Here is a 16113-nt window from a genome sequence, read left to right as displayed (position 1 = left end):
TTAGCGTGTCCGGGGCCGAGGCGGTGGGGGCGGCGGGGGCCGGGACTGGCCGTCGGGCCTGGAAGCCTCTTCTGGTGCTGGGCCTGGAACCGTCGCCTCCTCGGGCCGGTGACTTCCCCTCCCTGACTCAGTATTTTCCGCTCCGGAGCGCGGGGGAAGCGATACCGGCCCCTTCCCGGCCCGCTCCCCTCCTCCCGCCGCCGAGCCGGCCCTGCGGCCGCAGCGCTCCGGGGCCCGGCGCGGGCACGGCGGCCGCCCCTCAGCCGCGGCCCCTCCGGAGCGGCAGGGGGCGCTGTGGGGCGCCGCCACGCGCCGGCCGGGCGAAGGTGCCGCCGCCGCCGCCGGGAGCGGAACCGAGGGGAGTCGGCCGGGGCCGGGGCCGGGGCCGGGGCCGGGCCGCAGGTGGGTAGCGGGGCCGGGGTGGGCGCGGAGGGCGGGCGGCAGCCGCCCCGCTCGGCAGGGGTGGGCGGGGGGCCGCCGCCGCGCTGCCGGCCCGCTCTCTGCGGACGTGGCCGCCGGGCGGGGGGGCGTCCCCGGCGTCCCGCTCGCCCCGCACCCGGCCGGGCGCTGCCCTTCCCCGTGCCTGGGCCCGCGGCGCCGGTCCCTGGGCAGAGGCCGCTGGCGCCCGGAGCCTCGGGGCAGAAAAGCCATCGAGCGGGAAGCGGGCTGCCCGCACGCCTCTCCCCTGCCCGGGGACCCCCGGGGCCCGCCAGGCCCTGGCCGCGGCGGGGCGCGGAGGGTGCCCCTGCGGCCGGCCGGGGGAGATCCGGGAGGCCGGTTGCCCCTGCTAGCAGCCCCTGGGCAGAGGCGGCGGTTGGCCCAGGGGGGACAGTCGCAGGCTGTCCCTGCGACCCGGCTTTGAGCCAGCTGCGGGGCAGGGGCAGCTGTAAGTGGGTGGCCATGGGCTTCTAAGCTCTAGGCTTGCATTTGAGCTCAGCCCGTCGAGGTGCTAGAGATGCGCTCGAGAGTAGCGGGGCTGCAGGCAGGAATTTTTTTTCAGACCTCTGGCCCAGGACCCAAATTTTGCATCAGAGGCAGTCGGCTGTGGCCCAGCCCAGCTCTGGAGCGGTGCATTTGAGGGCTGCCCCTCCTGTGCCGAGGGGAACAGTAGCCGAGTTTGTTGTCTCGGCTCCCTGGCTGTTCTGCAGGCCCCAGACTAAGGCTCCTTTCATGCCTCAGCGTGCCACCTGCTTGCCCTGCGTGCCCCCCCCTTCCTACCTGTAACACTAGCGTCCCTGTTCCTTCCAAGCCTCGGTGGGGAGGGCAGGGCCTGCTGCACTGAGTCAGCTCTTGGGGCCTGGGAATTGCTAGTGCAGGCATAGAGAGAGCCATTGTCCCTCCATAGCCTCCTCTTCATGGTCGTTGTGGGAGAGCAGAGCTGGTTCTCTGCCCGTGGCGGTGCTGAGGGGGCCAGCAAGGGTAACAGCAGGCACAGTCATGCTGAACGGAACCGGCTGGCTTTTGGTCTCTGTGAAGTTGAAGGGAGACGTGGCCCTTGAGTGTAGCAACCGACCCTGCCGTTTATATCTGACTTCTGCAAAAGCAAATGGCATTTCTGCACCCTCTCCCTGGCAAGAGGGCTGCTGCGATCAACCAGTTACTTAATACAGGCTGCATGTGGGTAACTTCAGCCCCAGGTGCCTGCACCAAGTCCTGTTCTTGCATCCTGCAGGACCCTTACAGCTTGCAATGATGCAGCAGGAGAGAGGACAGGGGTGGAGGAGTGAAACTGCCCTTTCTATGGGGGAGAGTGGGGGGGGTATAGGAAGCAGGCACAGAAACCCACCCCCAGCTGTTTGCAGTTCTCCCTGGGCTGGGAATTTCTGGGTCCTTTAAGTCACAGAAGGGAGATTTCAGGGTGAAACACAGCCTCTGCTTAGGTCAGGTTGTTGGACTCCGGGGTGCTGGCCACAAGCAACTGAGGATAAGAAAAGCCCCCGAGGCCTTTCCCAAAGGGACAAGAGGTTGGTGGGGAGGGCTTGTTGTTCATGAAATGGCAGGGGACTTCCTTGCCTTTAAAGCTGTAAGTTTGTAAGTCTCCGAGTTTCATGTGAGGGCTACTAGAGGTCACAGCTATAGTATGTTGAGGCCAGGTACACCGCACAGGGCCTACATTCCTATGACTCACTTGTTTTTGGGGAAGGGGGGGATTAACATCTCTGGCCCATTCTGTCACAGGAGCCCAGAGCTGCTTCTGGTGCATGTTTATGTAGCCAGCTCCACAGCACCCTCACCTGGCCCCCAAGGCAATCAGGAGGCTTTTTCTACAGGAGAGACTGAGGCAGGGGTGGAGCATGGACCAAGGAAACCACCTGCCCTGATGCAGGAATCCACAGCTTGCTGCGTGAGGGGAGGATGCAGGTGGCCTTGGGTGTAGGAAGTCCTTGCCAGCTTGCTCATTCTGTTGTGTACCTGGTGCTCTTGTTCTTTGCGTGGCCCCTGAATATCACAGGTTTGCCTCTGTGAGGGAGGGGACAGGGGAGGGAAGAACTCCTTCAGGGAGTATTAAAGCTGTTTTAAAGCTGGCTAGGTCACCATTTTAGGGCTATAGCTGAAGAATATCAGCTATACCTTATTGGATAGTCCTGGTAAAATCCCAACCAGCCAGCTGGTAGGAAAGTTCCTTCCCAGCCTTGCTCTCTGGCTGTCTTGCCAAACGGGTGAGCCCTGGTAATTTCCTCTGAGCTGTGGGGAATGCCTTGGCACGCTCCCTTCCAGGGCTGCATGGGGAGGTGGGGGAGGCTGGCAGCCTGAGCCCTCCCCAGCTCTCCACTCAGGTTGTGCAGCCGGAGGGGGAAGCTCTGGCCACAGGCTTGAAACATGAGCTGCTAGGTAGGAGTCGCTTTTTCCATTCAATGACCTTTTCTTTTTCCACCCAGGAGCTGCGCTGAAGTTCATCCTAAAAAGGTGAGGTGTGAGGTGCTCCTTGCATTTGCAGTAAGGGCGTTGTCAAAACCAAATGGTTACAACAGTGTTCAAACATTCTCTCCAATCCTGAAAAGCCAAGTTTCTAAGTCCACGTGTTCCAAGCCAGAGCAAACACCCTTAACAGAAGCAAACATAAATGTCCTGCATGTGTTCTTGAATTCCAGAGGGCTTTTCCTACTCCACATGCTGCCATCATTGCTGTTGTGGGATCTGGGTGCTGCCTGCCGGTGGGGAGCAGGCTGGGTGGCACAGGCATGCGGAGTGGAGCTGGCCATGCCAGTTGCCCACTGCCTGCCTCTTTGTCTCTCTGCAGATTTTGCCTTCCCCTCGTGCTGGCTTCCCTCCCTACCATGGCTACTGGTGAAGAGATCGCCCCTGCCTTGCAGGACTCGTGGGGGGACTTCTGGCTTTTCCGTTTCTTTGTTAATGCTGCTGGCTATGCAAGTATCGTGGTGCCAGGATTCCTCCTCATCCAGTACTTCAAGAGAAGGAATTACCTGGAGACAGGTAAGGGCAGGAGCTTCCCTTCCACATACTGCCTCCCTATGAGCTCTCCGCACCCCATTCAGCACTGACAGGTCATTTCCCTGACCTGCTTTGTCAGACCAGGAGTGAGCTGCTCGCAGAGCTCCATCCCAGAGCTGTCTAGGTGCTACCCTGAAAGAAATTTCTCTGAGGCCCCTGCGCCAGCAGATGCGGAGGCTAGTAAGGAGGGAGGCTTCACCTCTCAAGATGGTGCGGCTTGTGGTGCCCAGGCTGTGGTTAATTCTTTCTCTGTGTTCTCTTACCCCCTTCAGGCCGAGGCATTTGCTTCCCTGTCATCAAATCATGTGTGTTCGGCTCTGAGCTGAAGTCTGTACACCAGGAGGATGGCTCCCTGCCCCCCCGAGCGGAGCCCACAGAGTCCTCTACAGCCCGACAGGTCTTCAAGCTGCTCTTCTGCACTGCTGGTCTACAGGTAGGGGCCCTGTGCACGTGTGTGTGTCCATCCCACTCTGGGAAGCAGGAGGTGGGCAGCAGGTTTGTGTCCGTCGGTTCCTTGAAGACCAAGGATGCATCGCTGTTCTTGATTGGGGCAGGGCTGGAGGCTGGGAGATCAACCAGGATAGTCCACCAGGGCTGCTGTGTCACTTCCAAGGGCTGTGGAGGTCCATTTAGCTGGTGTCATCCGGGTTGGGACCTCTTGTCTGTCTGATTGCAGTCCTCTGCAGCCACAGATAGGGAAAATTCTGTGATTCAGCAGGTTGTTAGGGCTGGTTTTGTTCTGGCCCTCATGTCAGAGCAGCAGATAGTTTGAGCCGCCTTATCTCTCAGGCTCTCCTCTGGGTCACCTTCTGAGGCTGATGCATCCTGCCTTGATTGATTGGATCCGAATACTGGAGAGAAATACTGAATTCAGCTACAGATAAAGAGGATTTTTTAATCGTAGTTTCCCTAATTCTTAGCCACAGCCTGAGCATCATTACGAAGGGCAGCTTTTTGGGTCTATGAGGATTAAAAATAGAAATGTGGGCATTGTGATAGAAAAACCCACACATCCCACAGCCAGCAGAAGGCACCCACTCTCTGGCCTATTATCCCAGCCCATTCAGACTTGCTGCGGATCACCAGCAAGTCCTTTCATCTCTCTGTGCCTCAGTTTCTTGGGAGGCGATGTGTGGTGAGAGGAAGTCTGTGTTACTTCTGTGAGGGGCACCAGGCACCAGGGCTGCAGAAGTAGTGGAGTTTGACAGCCAGAATAGTGATCATCCCTGGAGGACAATTCCATCTGCTGGGTTTGAAACTAGAATTGATTTGGATGGAAAAACCGGGCCTAGGGAGCTGGAAGTGAAAACCAATGCAGGGGCCACTGGGAGAACTGCCAGGACCTGCTGCAGGGAGCTGGCACCAAAACCACAGCTGTGCATTGGTAACGTTCCCTGATCCTGTCCGTCTGGTTCAACAGGCAGCTTAAAACATAACTGCTTGCTGTACACCAGTATGTTTGTTTTGCAGGCTTCCCTCCCCTTGAAGAGGCTGTAAACTGAGCAGGTTCTGTTTGGGACAGGATGTTCCTGGTTGTAACCCCATGGGACAGCGGGTTCCCTCAGACGCGTGGAGTTGGGGGTGGCCCCATCTCCTAGTGTCTCAGGGAAGCATTGCTGTGCAGAGGATGAGGCAATGCTGGGGCAAGCAAGGATCTCCTGGGGTCTGTTCTTCCCGTGGTTGCTTGCAGCTGCCATGCCAGGTCTTGACTCTCCCTGTGCTCCTCCTGCTTCGCAGGCCTCCTACCTCACGTGGGGCGTCCTCCAGGAGCGTGTGATGACGAGAACGTACGGTGCCACCGAAACGGACCCTGGTGAGAAGTTCAAGGATTCCCAGTTCCTAGTGTTCATGAACCGCATCCTGGCCTTCACGGTGGCTGGACTGTACTGCGCCCTGACCAAGCAGCCGCGCCACGGGGCTCCCATGTACAAATACTCCTTTGCCTCCCTCTCCAACATCCTCAGCAGCTGGTGCCAGTATGAGGCACTCAAATACATCAGCTTCCCCACCCAAGTGCTGGCCAAGGCCTCCAAAGTGATCCCAGTGATGATGATGGGCAAACTGGTGTCACGCAAGAGTTACGAGTACTGGGAGTACCTGACTGCTGCCCTCATCTCTGTGGGGGTCAGCATGTTCCTGCTCTCCAGTGCTCCCAACAGGCATGTGTCCACTGTCACCACTTTCTCAGGCATAGTCCTCCTGGCTGGCTACATAATCTTCGACAGCTTCACCTCCAACTGGCAGGACGCCCTCTTCACCTACAAGATGTCTCCTGTGCAAATGATGTTTGGCGTCAATGTCTTCTCCTGCCTTTTCACGGTGGGCTCGCTCTTGGAGCAGGGTGCCTTGCTGGAGTCGTTACGCTTCATGGCCCGCCACTCAGAGTTCACGGCTCACGCTGTGCTGCTCTCGGTGTGCTCTGCCTGCGGCCAGCTCTTCATCTTCTACACCATCAACCAGTTTGGGGCAGCCGTCTTCACCATCATCATGACACTCCGCCAGGCCTTTGCCATCCTCCTCTCCTGCCTCATCTATGGGCACACTGTCACTGTCGTGGGTGGGCTGGGCGTAGCCGTTGTCTTCATGGCCCTCTTTCTCCGCGTCTACGCCCGCAGCCGCATGAAGAAGCGCAGTAAGAAGATCCCGCCAGGCGAGACCCCTGTACAAAAAGTCTAAGGAGCTGCGGCCATGGCATTTAAGCCATGCCTGCTGTCCTGCCCCCGCTCGGGGGCATTTGCTTGATTTCTCAGAACCCGCTGAGGAGCAGGGTGGGGTATGGATAGGCTGGACCAGTGACTCACTTTTCCACCTTCTTTTCCTGGGGAAGGGCCTGAAACAAGCCCAGGGAATGCTCCGTGCTGCCACAGCTCCAAACCTTTCCATTTGCCTTAATGGGTCAAAGACTTCCAGCCAAGGCATGGGCCTGGGGCTCGCATCCTGGGGGAAAACCAGCATGGAGCTGCTGGTACTCCTGCCCGACTTCTGTCTTGTGGCTTCTCTCCAAAGTCACTGATGAACAAGGGAGCTAGTTTCCCTGGCACAGTCTTGCCTCTGGCTAATGCTCCTCCATTTCTGTCACTACTACAGAGCTCAGCAGGAGGAAAGGGCAAGCAAAACACTAGCTTTCTTTTTTGAAACACCTCCATGTGAGGCAAATCCCAAGCTGAGCCTGTCCCAAGGGCAGGGGAGCTCTCAGCCCCCCTCCCAGGAGGTGCTCCAGGTAGGACAGGCACAGCTAAGGGAAGGACTCCCAGCCTATCCTACCACAGGCCTGGGATCTGCTGTGGGAGGGCACTCTGCAGTGAAAGCCAGTACCTCCCAGTTTGGTTTATCAGTTCCTTGCCCCTGCTCTGAGACACTTTTCTTTGCTCCCCTTGGCCCAGGCTGATTTTTATGCAGAGACTGAGGCTGGCCGGTACGGTTCCCAAGGCTTGCTGAGCTGTTCTAGGTTGCTTTTTGGTTACATCCACTGCTGCCACAGGCCAAAGGCTGCACTTCCCAGAAGCCCCAGTATCGCCTCGGGGTGTCTTAGTGCCACAGTTTCTGGGCTTTGTAGTCGCCATTCAGAGAAGCACAAATAGCCCCTCTTCCTGCCAACTGGAGGCATTGGCCCTGGCTTTCCTGGGGCCTGCCAGAGCCCCACGGTGCCTGGAGGGCTGCAAGATGGGGCAGAGCCCACTTGCAGTGCCTTGTTCCTGCTCTACAGGAAGCAGGGGATGGAGTGACAGAGCAGTGGAAGCTGCTCTTTCCCAGGAGCCTGGGTTTTACTGGTTAACCCTTTTCTCCTCAACACAACCTGACTGTCAAGCCAGCAGGTTTTGGTACTTTTGAAAGGCAATTTTTTTTTTTCTCTTTTTATTTTATTAAATTAAAAATATGCTGCATATAGTGCCCTGGGGGTAAATGTTCATTTTTATTGGTTTGGCTTTTTTCTTTTTACCTGGAAGGAGGGGAGAGAGTTCCCAACCCTTCCTGTGTCCATCCCTGGTCTCTGTGGGGCAGCAAAGCCCTCTGTCTTTCCTTTCCAAACATAGATGCCTCTGCCTTCACCCAGGCAGGCATCAGGCAGGGTTGGATGCTGACAGCAGCTGAGAACAAGATCCTTGCACACATGACAGGGGAGCATAGCTGGGTTTGGACCTCTGCTTCTGCTGGTGGGCAGGTGGAGGAGCTGTTAGCCTGATTCTGGTTTGGCTCCTGGGTTCCCTGTGTGGTTCAGCTTGGGCAGCCCCAGGGGGTGTAGCCGCAGCCTGCATAGCTAGATAAAGATGGTGCAGAGACCTGCTGAGCACCTGCCAACCAGGGCTACCAGTGCTGTAGCAAGGCCCTGGAAGAGCCCATCCTTTATGGGGTGCATCTGCACCAACACCAGCTCCACAGGCCCCACACAAGAGCCAGGGGAGGCTTGGGGTGCAGATGGTACATCCCACTACATATGGGAGGCCTGGTGAAAAACCTTGTCTGTAGGCCTAGGCAATCTGGTCATGGCAAGGTCTGGGGTCAGAGACAGGACCTTGGACTAACAGAGCTAGAGAAAGGGGAGACTCAGGAGCAGCTACAGGAGAGACAAGAGAACAGGACTAGGGACAGGAGCTGCTTTTCACAGTGCTGAGTTAGCTGAGCCTGCAGGGATAACAGAGCTGGTGCTGAGCACAGCCCAGGCTTCAAAGCACTTGGCTCTCCAGCAGAGTTTTACCAGTGCTGCTTTCCTAGCTCTGAGGTCTTGAAAGTGCCTGTGCAGCCTTCACAGCTGTTCATCTTTCCTTTACAAATTCCCCCAAATGTCTTCCCCCACCATCTGCTGACAGACTGAAAATGGAATAGATTTTTTTTCCTTTGATTAAAAAAAATAGGTTGTCTGCCAGGTTAGGAATGAGATCCCTTTTCTAATTTAAATGTAGATTTAAAGAAAAAATTAGTGGGGGAAAAAAAAAGCCCCAGAACATTCTAAGTTAAAAAGAAGGATTGACTTTACTGATTTGTTATTTGGCAAAACTTTCCTATCCAGAGAGAAATCTTACTTTTAAACAATTTTATTCTCTTGTATCTCAGGGAAAGAAAACCACCCTGAAGGCATTCGCTAGGTCAGCTCCAGCACTGCCCTAGCAGCCTGTACCCAAACAGCTGCCACACTTGCAGCACAGGTGCCTTGGTGTGCAATGAGGGACTCCAGCAGGCTCTGCCTCCTCCCTCCCTGTTGAAGATGGATACTGGCTAAAGCCTGCTCCATTTTGTGCCTGTGGCTGCTGACAAGCAGCCAGCAACAGAACTTGATGGTGGTGTCACTTTCCCCTGCCAAACCCCAGAGGCCACTGTTGCCAAGGGTGACAAGCCCCACTCATGGGGTGTCAGCTCAGTGCAAGGGGCAGATGAATCAGAGGTGATGCCCCAGGCTTCTCTGTCATCTGGGACACAGGCAAAAGCCAGAGGGTAGCCAGATACTGCCAAACCCCCCAGGGCTGTAGAAGCCCAGAAAGGACAGGCTGGAGGTAGGAGGAAAGGTGGAGTTTAGAGCACAAAGCAAGAGCAGTTTGGCCTAAGAGCTGAAGGGAGGCAGCTCGAGTACAGTCCTGAGCCACAGCTCCCACCTCCAGGGACACTCGGATCAGACCAGCCAGCAGCAGTGCAGGCCCAGGTCCTAGCACAGCTTGCCCAGCTGACCCATACAGATTGGAAAGGTTTGTTCCCAGGCTATGGGGCACGCAGTGCTCTGGGAGGACAATGACTGCACACTGGAGATGACCCCACCTGCACAGCAGGTCATGTGTTTCTCCAACCCACTTCATGGTGGCTGGGCAGGGAAGGGGTAGAGATCAGCTAAAGCAGGGCTCTGAAAAACAGTCAGGGCAGGGGAGAGACCAGTGGCCTGATACCCTCAGGCACAGGCTGACACCCCTTCCTCCATATGGTAGGCATGAAACACAAGGGACCCTACTGTGTAAACCACATTCTTTGATACTTTAATTCCAGTAGAACAAAACAACAGAAAAATAATCAAAAAATAACCAAGCCAACTGAAATACAATATCCTACACCCTGGGGGTTTGGAGAGGCAGCAGCTCAAAGGAAGGGCTCTCCCACCCTGATGGAACAAGGGCAGTGTTGATGCCTACTGGGAACATGGGAGACCCCGTGGTGGGGGGGACAGAGGGGAAAGCCTGATGCCTCCTCACCTCCGCTCCCCATCAGCTGTTCCTACACAAGCAGAAAGACACAGAACAGACAGGCCTCAGGCTGCCTGAATCACTCACTACTGACAAACAGGGAATCATGCCCTCCTGCCCTCTGCCAAAATAAAAAAAAAAACAACAAAACCAAACAAACATCCAAAAAAAGAGACACCACCAAGGAGTCAGTAGCAGCTGGTGGGAGCAGACCCCCCTCCTAAGCAGACATGAGGTAGGGCAGAGGCCTGGCAGGTGAGGGAATAGGCTTCCTCCTACTTTAGTCTACCTCTTCCATTCGGGATGCATCTTCATTTCCCTCCAGAGGGGGGATTTCATCAGGGACAGCTGCACTGGGCTCCTCTGCAGTCACCTCATCTTCATCAATGCCTGGGAGAGGGGAGGAAAGGAAGGAGGTGAGGCCTCCAAGTGACACCAAGTGATCCCAGAGGAACAGCCTCCCAGAACAAAGGGTGACTCCTGCCCACAGCCTGAGGGACAGGGCTATTAGCATCCAGTAGTTTCACCAAGCCACAGCACCTCTTCATTTACATTTTTGCCTTAAAAAGCCAGTTTTGAGAAATAAGTTGGGTGCAAGCACAAGCTGCTTCACCAGATAGGTCACATCTCCCATTGCAGACTTTTCACATTCACTGTGAAGAACTGAAAAGCCTCAGCTTGTCATCTGAGCAGCCTGCTGGTGGATCCTGGCCTCATGGAGAACAGGACAGTCCCCCTCTGAGCCCTCCTAAAGTACCTTGTTCCATGCTTCCACTTGCCCCAAGCCACCTTACACAGCCAATTCTGCACATCACACCAGCATGGCTCCCTTACTGGCCTCTCCCCTGCCCCAAGATAGTTACATGCTAGCCTGCCCAGCTAACCTGCTTCAGGACCTGCTCCACACCTGAGAAGCTCCATGGACACCTACCAAGCCCCAGTTTGATCATCCTGTAGATGCGGTTGGAGTGGGTCTGGGGATCTTCCAGGGAGAAACCAGAGGACAGCAGAGCAGTTTCAAAGAGTAGCACCACCAGGTCTTTGACAGCTTTGTCATTCTTGTCAGCATCAGCCTTCTGGCGGAGGGTTTCCACAATTGGGTGGTCAGGGTTGATCTCCAGGTGCTTCTTGGCCATCATGTAGCCCATGGTAGAGTTGTCCCGCAGCGCCTGAGCCTTCATGATGCGCTCCATGTTGGCTGTCCAGCCGTAGGTGCTGGTGACAATGCAGCAGGGAGATGAGACCAACCGGTTTGAGATAGTTACCTGCCAATGTAGCCAAGAGTTAGCTGAGCAAGGGCCCCATATGCCCTGGACTGGGCCCAGCCACAGCACATGATGCCCCAGGTCTTTTCCCCAGGTTCACCTAGGGACACCCCAAAGCAAGCAGAGATCCTCCAAGCAGCTCCAGGACTGCTGCATAGACCAGTTTGGACAGCTCAGCCAGCACCTTCAGCACCCACTGCATGTTTCCCACACTTACCCTCTCCCATCAATGCACGTATTTGGGTCAGTGCCCCTCACCTGCAGCCTGGCTGCTTAGAGCAAGATGGTGCAGTGCATGCTGGGACCTCCAGTCTCCTTTAGCGGCTCCTCTGCAGGAGATGAGAGGCATGCATTGAGCTGGGGCACTTGCCTACATCGTGGAGGGCCCAGCCCTCCTCCCTCCAGCCCAGGACACAGCCCTGAGCTGAGCTCCCTGCCCATCTCACCTTCTCCACCTTCTTGTCCAGGATTTCCTTCATGAGTTTGCAGAGGGTCTCAAACTTGGCCTTGCTCTCCTCCATCTTTTTTTTCTCCTCCTCATCCTCAGGCAGCTCCAGCCCCTCCTTGGTGACTGATACCAGGGTCTTGCCATCAAACTCCTTGAGCTGCTGCACGCAGTACTCATCAATAGGCTCAGTCATGTACACCACCTCAAAGCCACGCTTCCGCACACGCTCCACAAAGGCTGAGTTGGCAACCTGCTCCTTACTCTCCCCTGGGTGTAGAAATGAGATGTCACCAAGATGTAAGAGCTGGTTACAACAGGACAAACAGCACCAGTCGCTCAGAGCCCCTAGTATAAAACTGGCTGCAGCCAGAGCTCTAGGCCTGGTGATCTTTCCCCAGCCCCCAGGGATGGGCTGTGATTCAGCAGGGAGGGTCTGCTGAAGGCAGCAGGACCTACCTGGAAAAAATCTGCTTTAAGTTAGGGCTGGTAGGCAGGTAGCCTACCTCCACTTCACTAGGGCACGGAGGAGCTCTGGCTCACCTGTAATGTAGTAGATACTCTTCTGGGTCTCTTTCATACGGGACATGTACTCTGAAAGCGAAGTCACCTCATCACCTGACTGGGACGTGTGGTAACGCAGTAGCTCCGAAAGGCGCTTTCGGTTGGTTGAGTCCTCATGGATGCCCAGCTGGGGGCAGAAGAGATGCATAAAGTCTCCAAGAGGGGACTTGCACGCACTTGGCCATCCCCGAGGCACAGCTCATCTCTGCCCCCTAACCATTTGAGCCCTGGGCCTAGGGCAACCAGAGGGGCTAGCTGCCCACAGAAGGCTCTCTGGGGCACTTGCGAGACCCTCTCTACCCTATCACCCACACAGAGAAGACATGGCACAGGGACAAGCCTGCTCCTCAGGCAGACAGGTCAGGGGTGCCCAGCTCACCTTCAAATTCTTGGAAAAGGCCTCGTAAAATTTCTTGTAGTTCTCTTTGTCCTCTGCCAGCTCGGAGAAGAGCTCCAAGCATTTCTTCACAATGTTTTTGCGGATCACCTTGAGGATCTTGCTCTGCTGCAGCATCTCACGAGAGATGTTCAGAGGCAGGTCCTCAGAGTCCACAACGCCCCGGATGAAGTCTGAGTAGGGGAAATGAAAACAGGAGTCAGGTTAGGAGCTCTGAACTTCATCACAGGAGGAGAAGTGCTAAGACACTGACTGCTGTGCGTCCACACCAGCCAGTGCCTCAGCCAGCCACTTTGTACTGGGAGCGGTACCACAGGCTGTGGGAGTCCCAGCTCCACACTGGGAGGCTGAGGCAAGGGGCTCTTACTTAGGTACTCAGGGATGAGCTCGTCACAGCTGTCCATGATGAAGACACGCCTCACATACAGCTTAATGTTATTCTTCTTCTTCTTGTTCTCAAAGAGGTCAAAAGGGGCACGGCGTGGGATGAAGAGCAGGGCCCTGAATTCCAGCTGCCCTTCCACGGAAAAGTGCTGCAGAGCCAGGAAGGAAAAACAGCTGCCGTGGTGCTACTCCTTCCCCCAAGACCTGCTGTAGGCAGGCTGAACTGCTGCTCCTCAGCACTGAGGCTGGCAGGGGGCACAGCAGGGTCTCTAGCATCCAAGCAGCCTGCATTTCTCCCTCCTCAGCCCACTGCCCCCTATGTGCCAGGGCTCTCTGGCATCCAGCAGGCCTGGACAGAGGAACCATGCTTCTCTGAGGCCAAACACCCTCCTGTCCTGCTTCTAGGCTGGCACTGCCAACCCCACCACCTGCACAGGAGTTGCAGTGCAGGCTGAGGCACCACCTAGTGGCCTGGGAGCCCTCAGTCCTGTACTGAGGCACAACCATGTGATAGCTCTGGATATGGGCTGGAAAGAGGCCCTCTGTCTCTTCCAGAGTGGCCTAGCACCCACCTTGACAGCCAGGTGGTCCTCCCAGTCATTGGTGAGGCTTTTGTAGAACTCGCCATACTCCTCCTGCGTGATGTCATCGGGGTTGCGAGTCCAAATAGGTTTGGTCTTGTTCAGCTCCTCCTGGTCAATATATTTCTCCTTTATTTTCTTGGTCTTTTTTTTCTTGCCTTTGTCTCCCTCCTCCTCCTCATCAGAGCCCACATCCTCGATCTTGGGTCTCTCCTCATCTTTGGATATTGTCTCTTCTTCTTCCTTCTCATCTTTCTCCTCCTCTGCCTCATCATCACTGATCTCTTTCTCACGTTCCTTCTCCAGCTGTGGAGAAAGGGACAAGGAAGAGTCAGGGCCATGAGCTCAGGTTTAGCTCCAAGCAACCATTACCAGGAATCCTTTTGCTCCAGATGAGACAAGTGGGTGTCCTCCTGACGTAACACAAGGCTCAACAAATGCAACACCTGGAACTAGGGCTTCTCCTGAAATCAGCCCTCAAAGTCCGCCCACAGCTCATGCCACCAAAAGCTGTGTCTGAGAAGATGAGACAAGGGGCAGGAAACCCTCCTGCCTCCATGGCTGTTTTAGTTGACTGCCAGCTGCATAGATCAAAGGCCAAAAGTGTGGCTGGATACCCACCACCTCCACCTCACCCCCAGCCTCAAATCACCTCTGGCCACAGAATCTGGGAGCATCACTGCTCAATACTTGGCAGCCAGGAGCTACAGAAGGGAACAGAAGAGACCATACTCTGCCCTTTTCTAGGCTCCTGCTCCCAACACCACCCACCCCTGCCCCCAGCTTTCCAGTAGGTCCCCACAATCCTTCCCTTACGTACATAGAGTGTGATGGGGTAGCCAATGAACTGGGAGTGCTTCTTCACCACCTCTTTGACACGCCGCTCCTCCAAGTACTCTGTCTGGTCCTCCTTCAAATACAGGATCACTTTGGTGCCCCGTCCAATGGGCTCACCTACAGCGTGGGCAGAGAAACATTAGCGTTTCAAGGCATAGTGTTAAAAGGCAGAGAGCAAGTGGGACCAGCTCCTCAAGCCTAACTGTTACTTGACACCTTACGTTAACAAAGCATGACTGACAACACAGCCCAGCTCCAGGGAGCACCAGGAAAAGGGGTGCTTCTAGCAGAGAAATATGCTTGGTTTTGTGCAACACATACCATGGTCAGTCCGGACGGTGAAGGAGCCCCCAGCTGATGACTCCCAAGCATACTGCTCGTCATCATTGTGCTTGGTAATGACAACAACCTTCTCGGCCACTAGATAAGCAGAATAGAAACCCACGCCGAACTGCCCGATCATGGAGATGTCTGCACCAGCCTGTGAAAGCAGAGAAAGCCTAACAGACCAGTGAGAGGGGAGATGTCTGTGATTGATTCACAGCAGCAAAGATCTGTGTCAGCATGCAGAGAAAAAGGGGCAAGCACCAACAGGCAGCCAGCCCTACCCCCAGCTCCTCCCTGCTGCTGGAGAGGTGAGGAAGCACACTCAGGTAGGCCAATAGCTCCCACAGCAAAAACGACAGCAGGGCTGGGGTTATACCCCAGTGAAAGCCTATGGCCCAGGCCCTAGGGAACCCATGCAGCCAAAGACAACCCACCTGCAGGGCTTCCATGAAGGCTTTGGTACCAGATTTGGCAATAGTGCCCAGGTTGTTGATGAGGTCCGCTTTTGTCATCCCAATGCCAGTGTCCACCAGGGTGAGCGTGCGGTCCCGGGGGTTGGGGACTATGTCGATCTTGAGGTCCTTACCGCTGTCTAGCTTGGAGGGGTCTGTCAGGCTCTCATAACGGATCTTATCCAGAGCCTAGGGGAGAAGGGTGATGCTCGCCACAGCCTTCCTACTCAACAACGACCTCCCTCCCCCAGCAAAAGCTTCGCGGGCCGCCCAGGCACCAGCCTCTCCCCGGGCACCCCCGAGAGACACCAGCCTCCCCTGAGCCCCCTGGCAGAGAAAGGAGCCCCCCCGCAGGGACGAACAGGGCCCGGGCTCACGTCGGAGGCGTTGGAGATGAGCTCCCGCAGGAAGATCTCCTTGTTGGAGTAGAAGGTGTTGATGATGAGTGACATGAGCTGGGCGATCTCCGCCTGGAAGGCGAAGGTCTCCGCATCCTCCTCCCCGTGCTGCACTTCCTCAGGCATCTGTAAGGCAACCACAAGCCGATAGCACCAGGGGACAACGGGGACACCAGACCAGGCCAGGCCAGGCCCGGCCCAGGGCTCCTACCGTGACAGGCGTCCGAGACCGGCGAAAGAGCTATCGACCCCACCGGCCGCCTTTTATCGGCACGGGGGTCGCACCGCCCGCCGTCTCCTTCCGCCTTAAAACGGCCCTGGGTCCTGCTGCAGCTTCGCGGCACCCACCGCCCTCATGAACGCACCTCCCCGCCAGCCCTGCCTGCTCCACCCGCTTCTGTCAGCCCCATTGGTCACGGTACAGCCCGGCCCCGCTGCCGCTCTCCGCCCCGGGTGTCGCGGCAGGACACGGTGTGGCGCCTATAAGCGTTGCCGTTTAGCGGCGGCGGCCATAGTGGAGACTGGCGCACAGCCCTCAGCCCCATGCCGCTGCCGGGCCCGCTGCCGGCCGGGGCTCCTCGCCGCGGCGCTCGGAGGGCCGCGGGTCCCCGCGGCCCTCCGAGCGCCGCGGCGAGGAGCCCCGGCGGGGGACTATTTTCCGCGGGCAGCGGCGGAGGAACACCGTCGTGAGGAGATAGTGGTGCGACGCCGCTTCCAGAGGTTTCCACAGGGGTGACGGGTGGTGCCGCCCGCGGTGGTTCATCGGCCGCAGGCTCCGGGCCCGGGCAGGGAACCGGGGATCCGCACAGCCCCAGGGGGTGCCCGCTGTGCCAGCTCCATGCTGCG

General features: G+C 56.6%; 2 protein-coding genes across 4 annotated transcripts; one reads left to right on the top strand and one right to left on the bottom strand.

Annotated features, from left to right (window-relative positions):
- Nucleotides 1–304: 304 nt before the first annotated feature.
- Nucleotides 305–7344, top strand: SLC35B2 (solute carrier family 35 member B2). Of its 2 annotated transcripts, XM_072856681.1 has the most exons (5): nt 305–402; nt 2880–2907; nt 3242–3435; nt 3726–3886; nt 5191–7344. In XM_072856681.1, the coding sequence occupies exons 3-5, from the start codon at nt 3279–3281 to the stop codon at nt 6127–6129; spliced, it is 1257 nt and encodes a 418-aa protein (XP_072712782.1). In that variant the 5' UTR covers nt 305–402; nt 2880–2907; nt 3242–3278; the 3' UTR covers nt 6130–7344. The 2 variants fall into 2 exon arrangements, with proteins under 2 accessions (XP_072712782.1, XP_072712783.1); XM_072856682.1 differs by lacking the exon at nt 2880–2907 and having other exon boundaries at nt 306–402.
- A 2046-nt stretch (nt 7345–9390) lies between these two features.
- On the bottom strand, nt 9391–15826 carry HSP90AB1 (heat shock protein 90 alpha family class B member 1). 2 transcript variants are annotated; one of them, XM_072856680.1, is made up of 12 exons: nt 15479–15823; nt 15247–15393; nt 14852–15058; nt 14412–14571; nt 14074–14207; nt 13245–13559; nt 12656–12821; nt 12271–12461; nt 11871–12018; nt 11329–11597; nt 10549–10882; nt 9391–10007 (listed from the first exon to the last, which is right to left on the bottom strand). In XM_072856680.1, the coding sequence occupies exons 2-12, from the start codon at nt 15391–15393 to the stop codon at nt 9898–9900; spliced, it is 2181 nt and encodes a 726-aa protein (XP_072712781.1). In that variant the 5' UTR covers nt 15479–15823; the 3' UTR covers nt 9391–9897. The 2 variants fall into 2 exon arrangements, 1 of the variants encoding a protein (XP_072712781.1); XR_012041623.1 differs by lacking the exon at nt 9391–10007 and adding an exon at nt 11141–11211 and having other exon boundaries at nt 10747–10882; nt 15479–15826.
- Between the last annotated feature and the right edge of the window lie 287 nt (nt 15827–16113).

Source organism: Ciconia boyciana, chromosome 3 (assembly GCF_034638445.1).
Source record: "Ciconia boyciana chromosome 3, ASM3463844v1, whole genome shotgun sequence".
Classification (NCBI taxonomy): domain Eukaryota; kingdom Metazoa; phylum Chordata; class Aves; order Ciconiiformes; family Ciconiidae; genus Ciconia; species Ciconia boyciana.
Note: the sequence above shows the minus strand (reverse complement) of the source record. Positions and strands in the feature narration are given on the sequence as shown.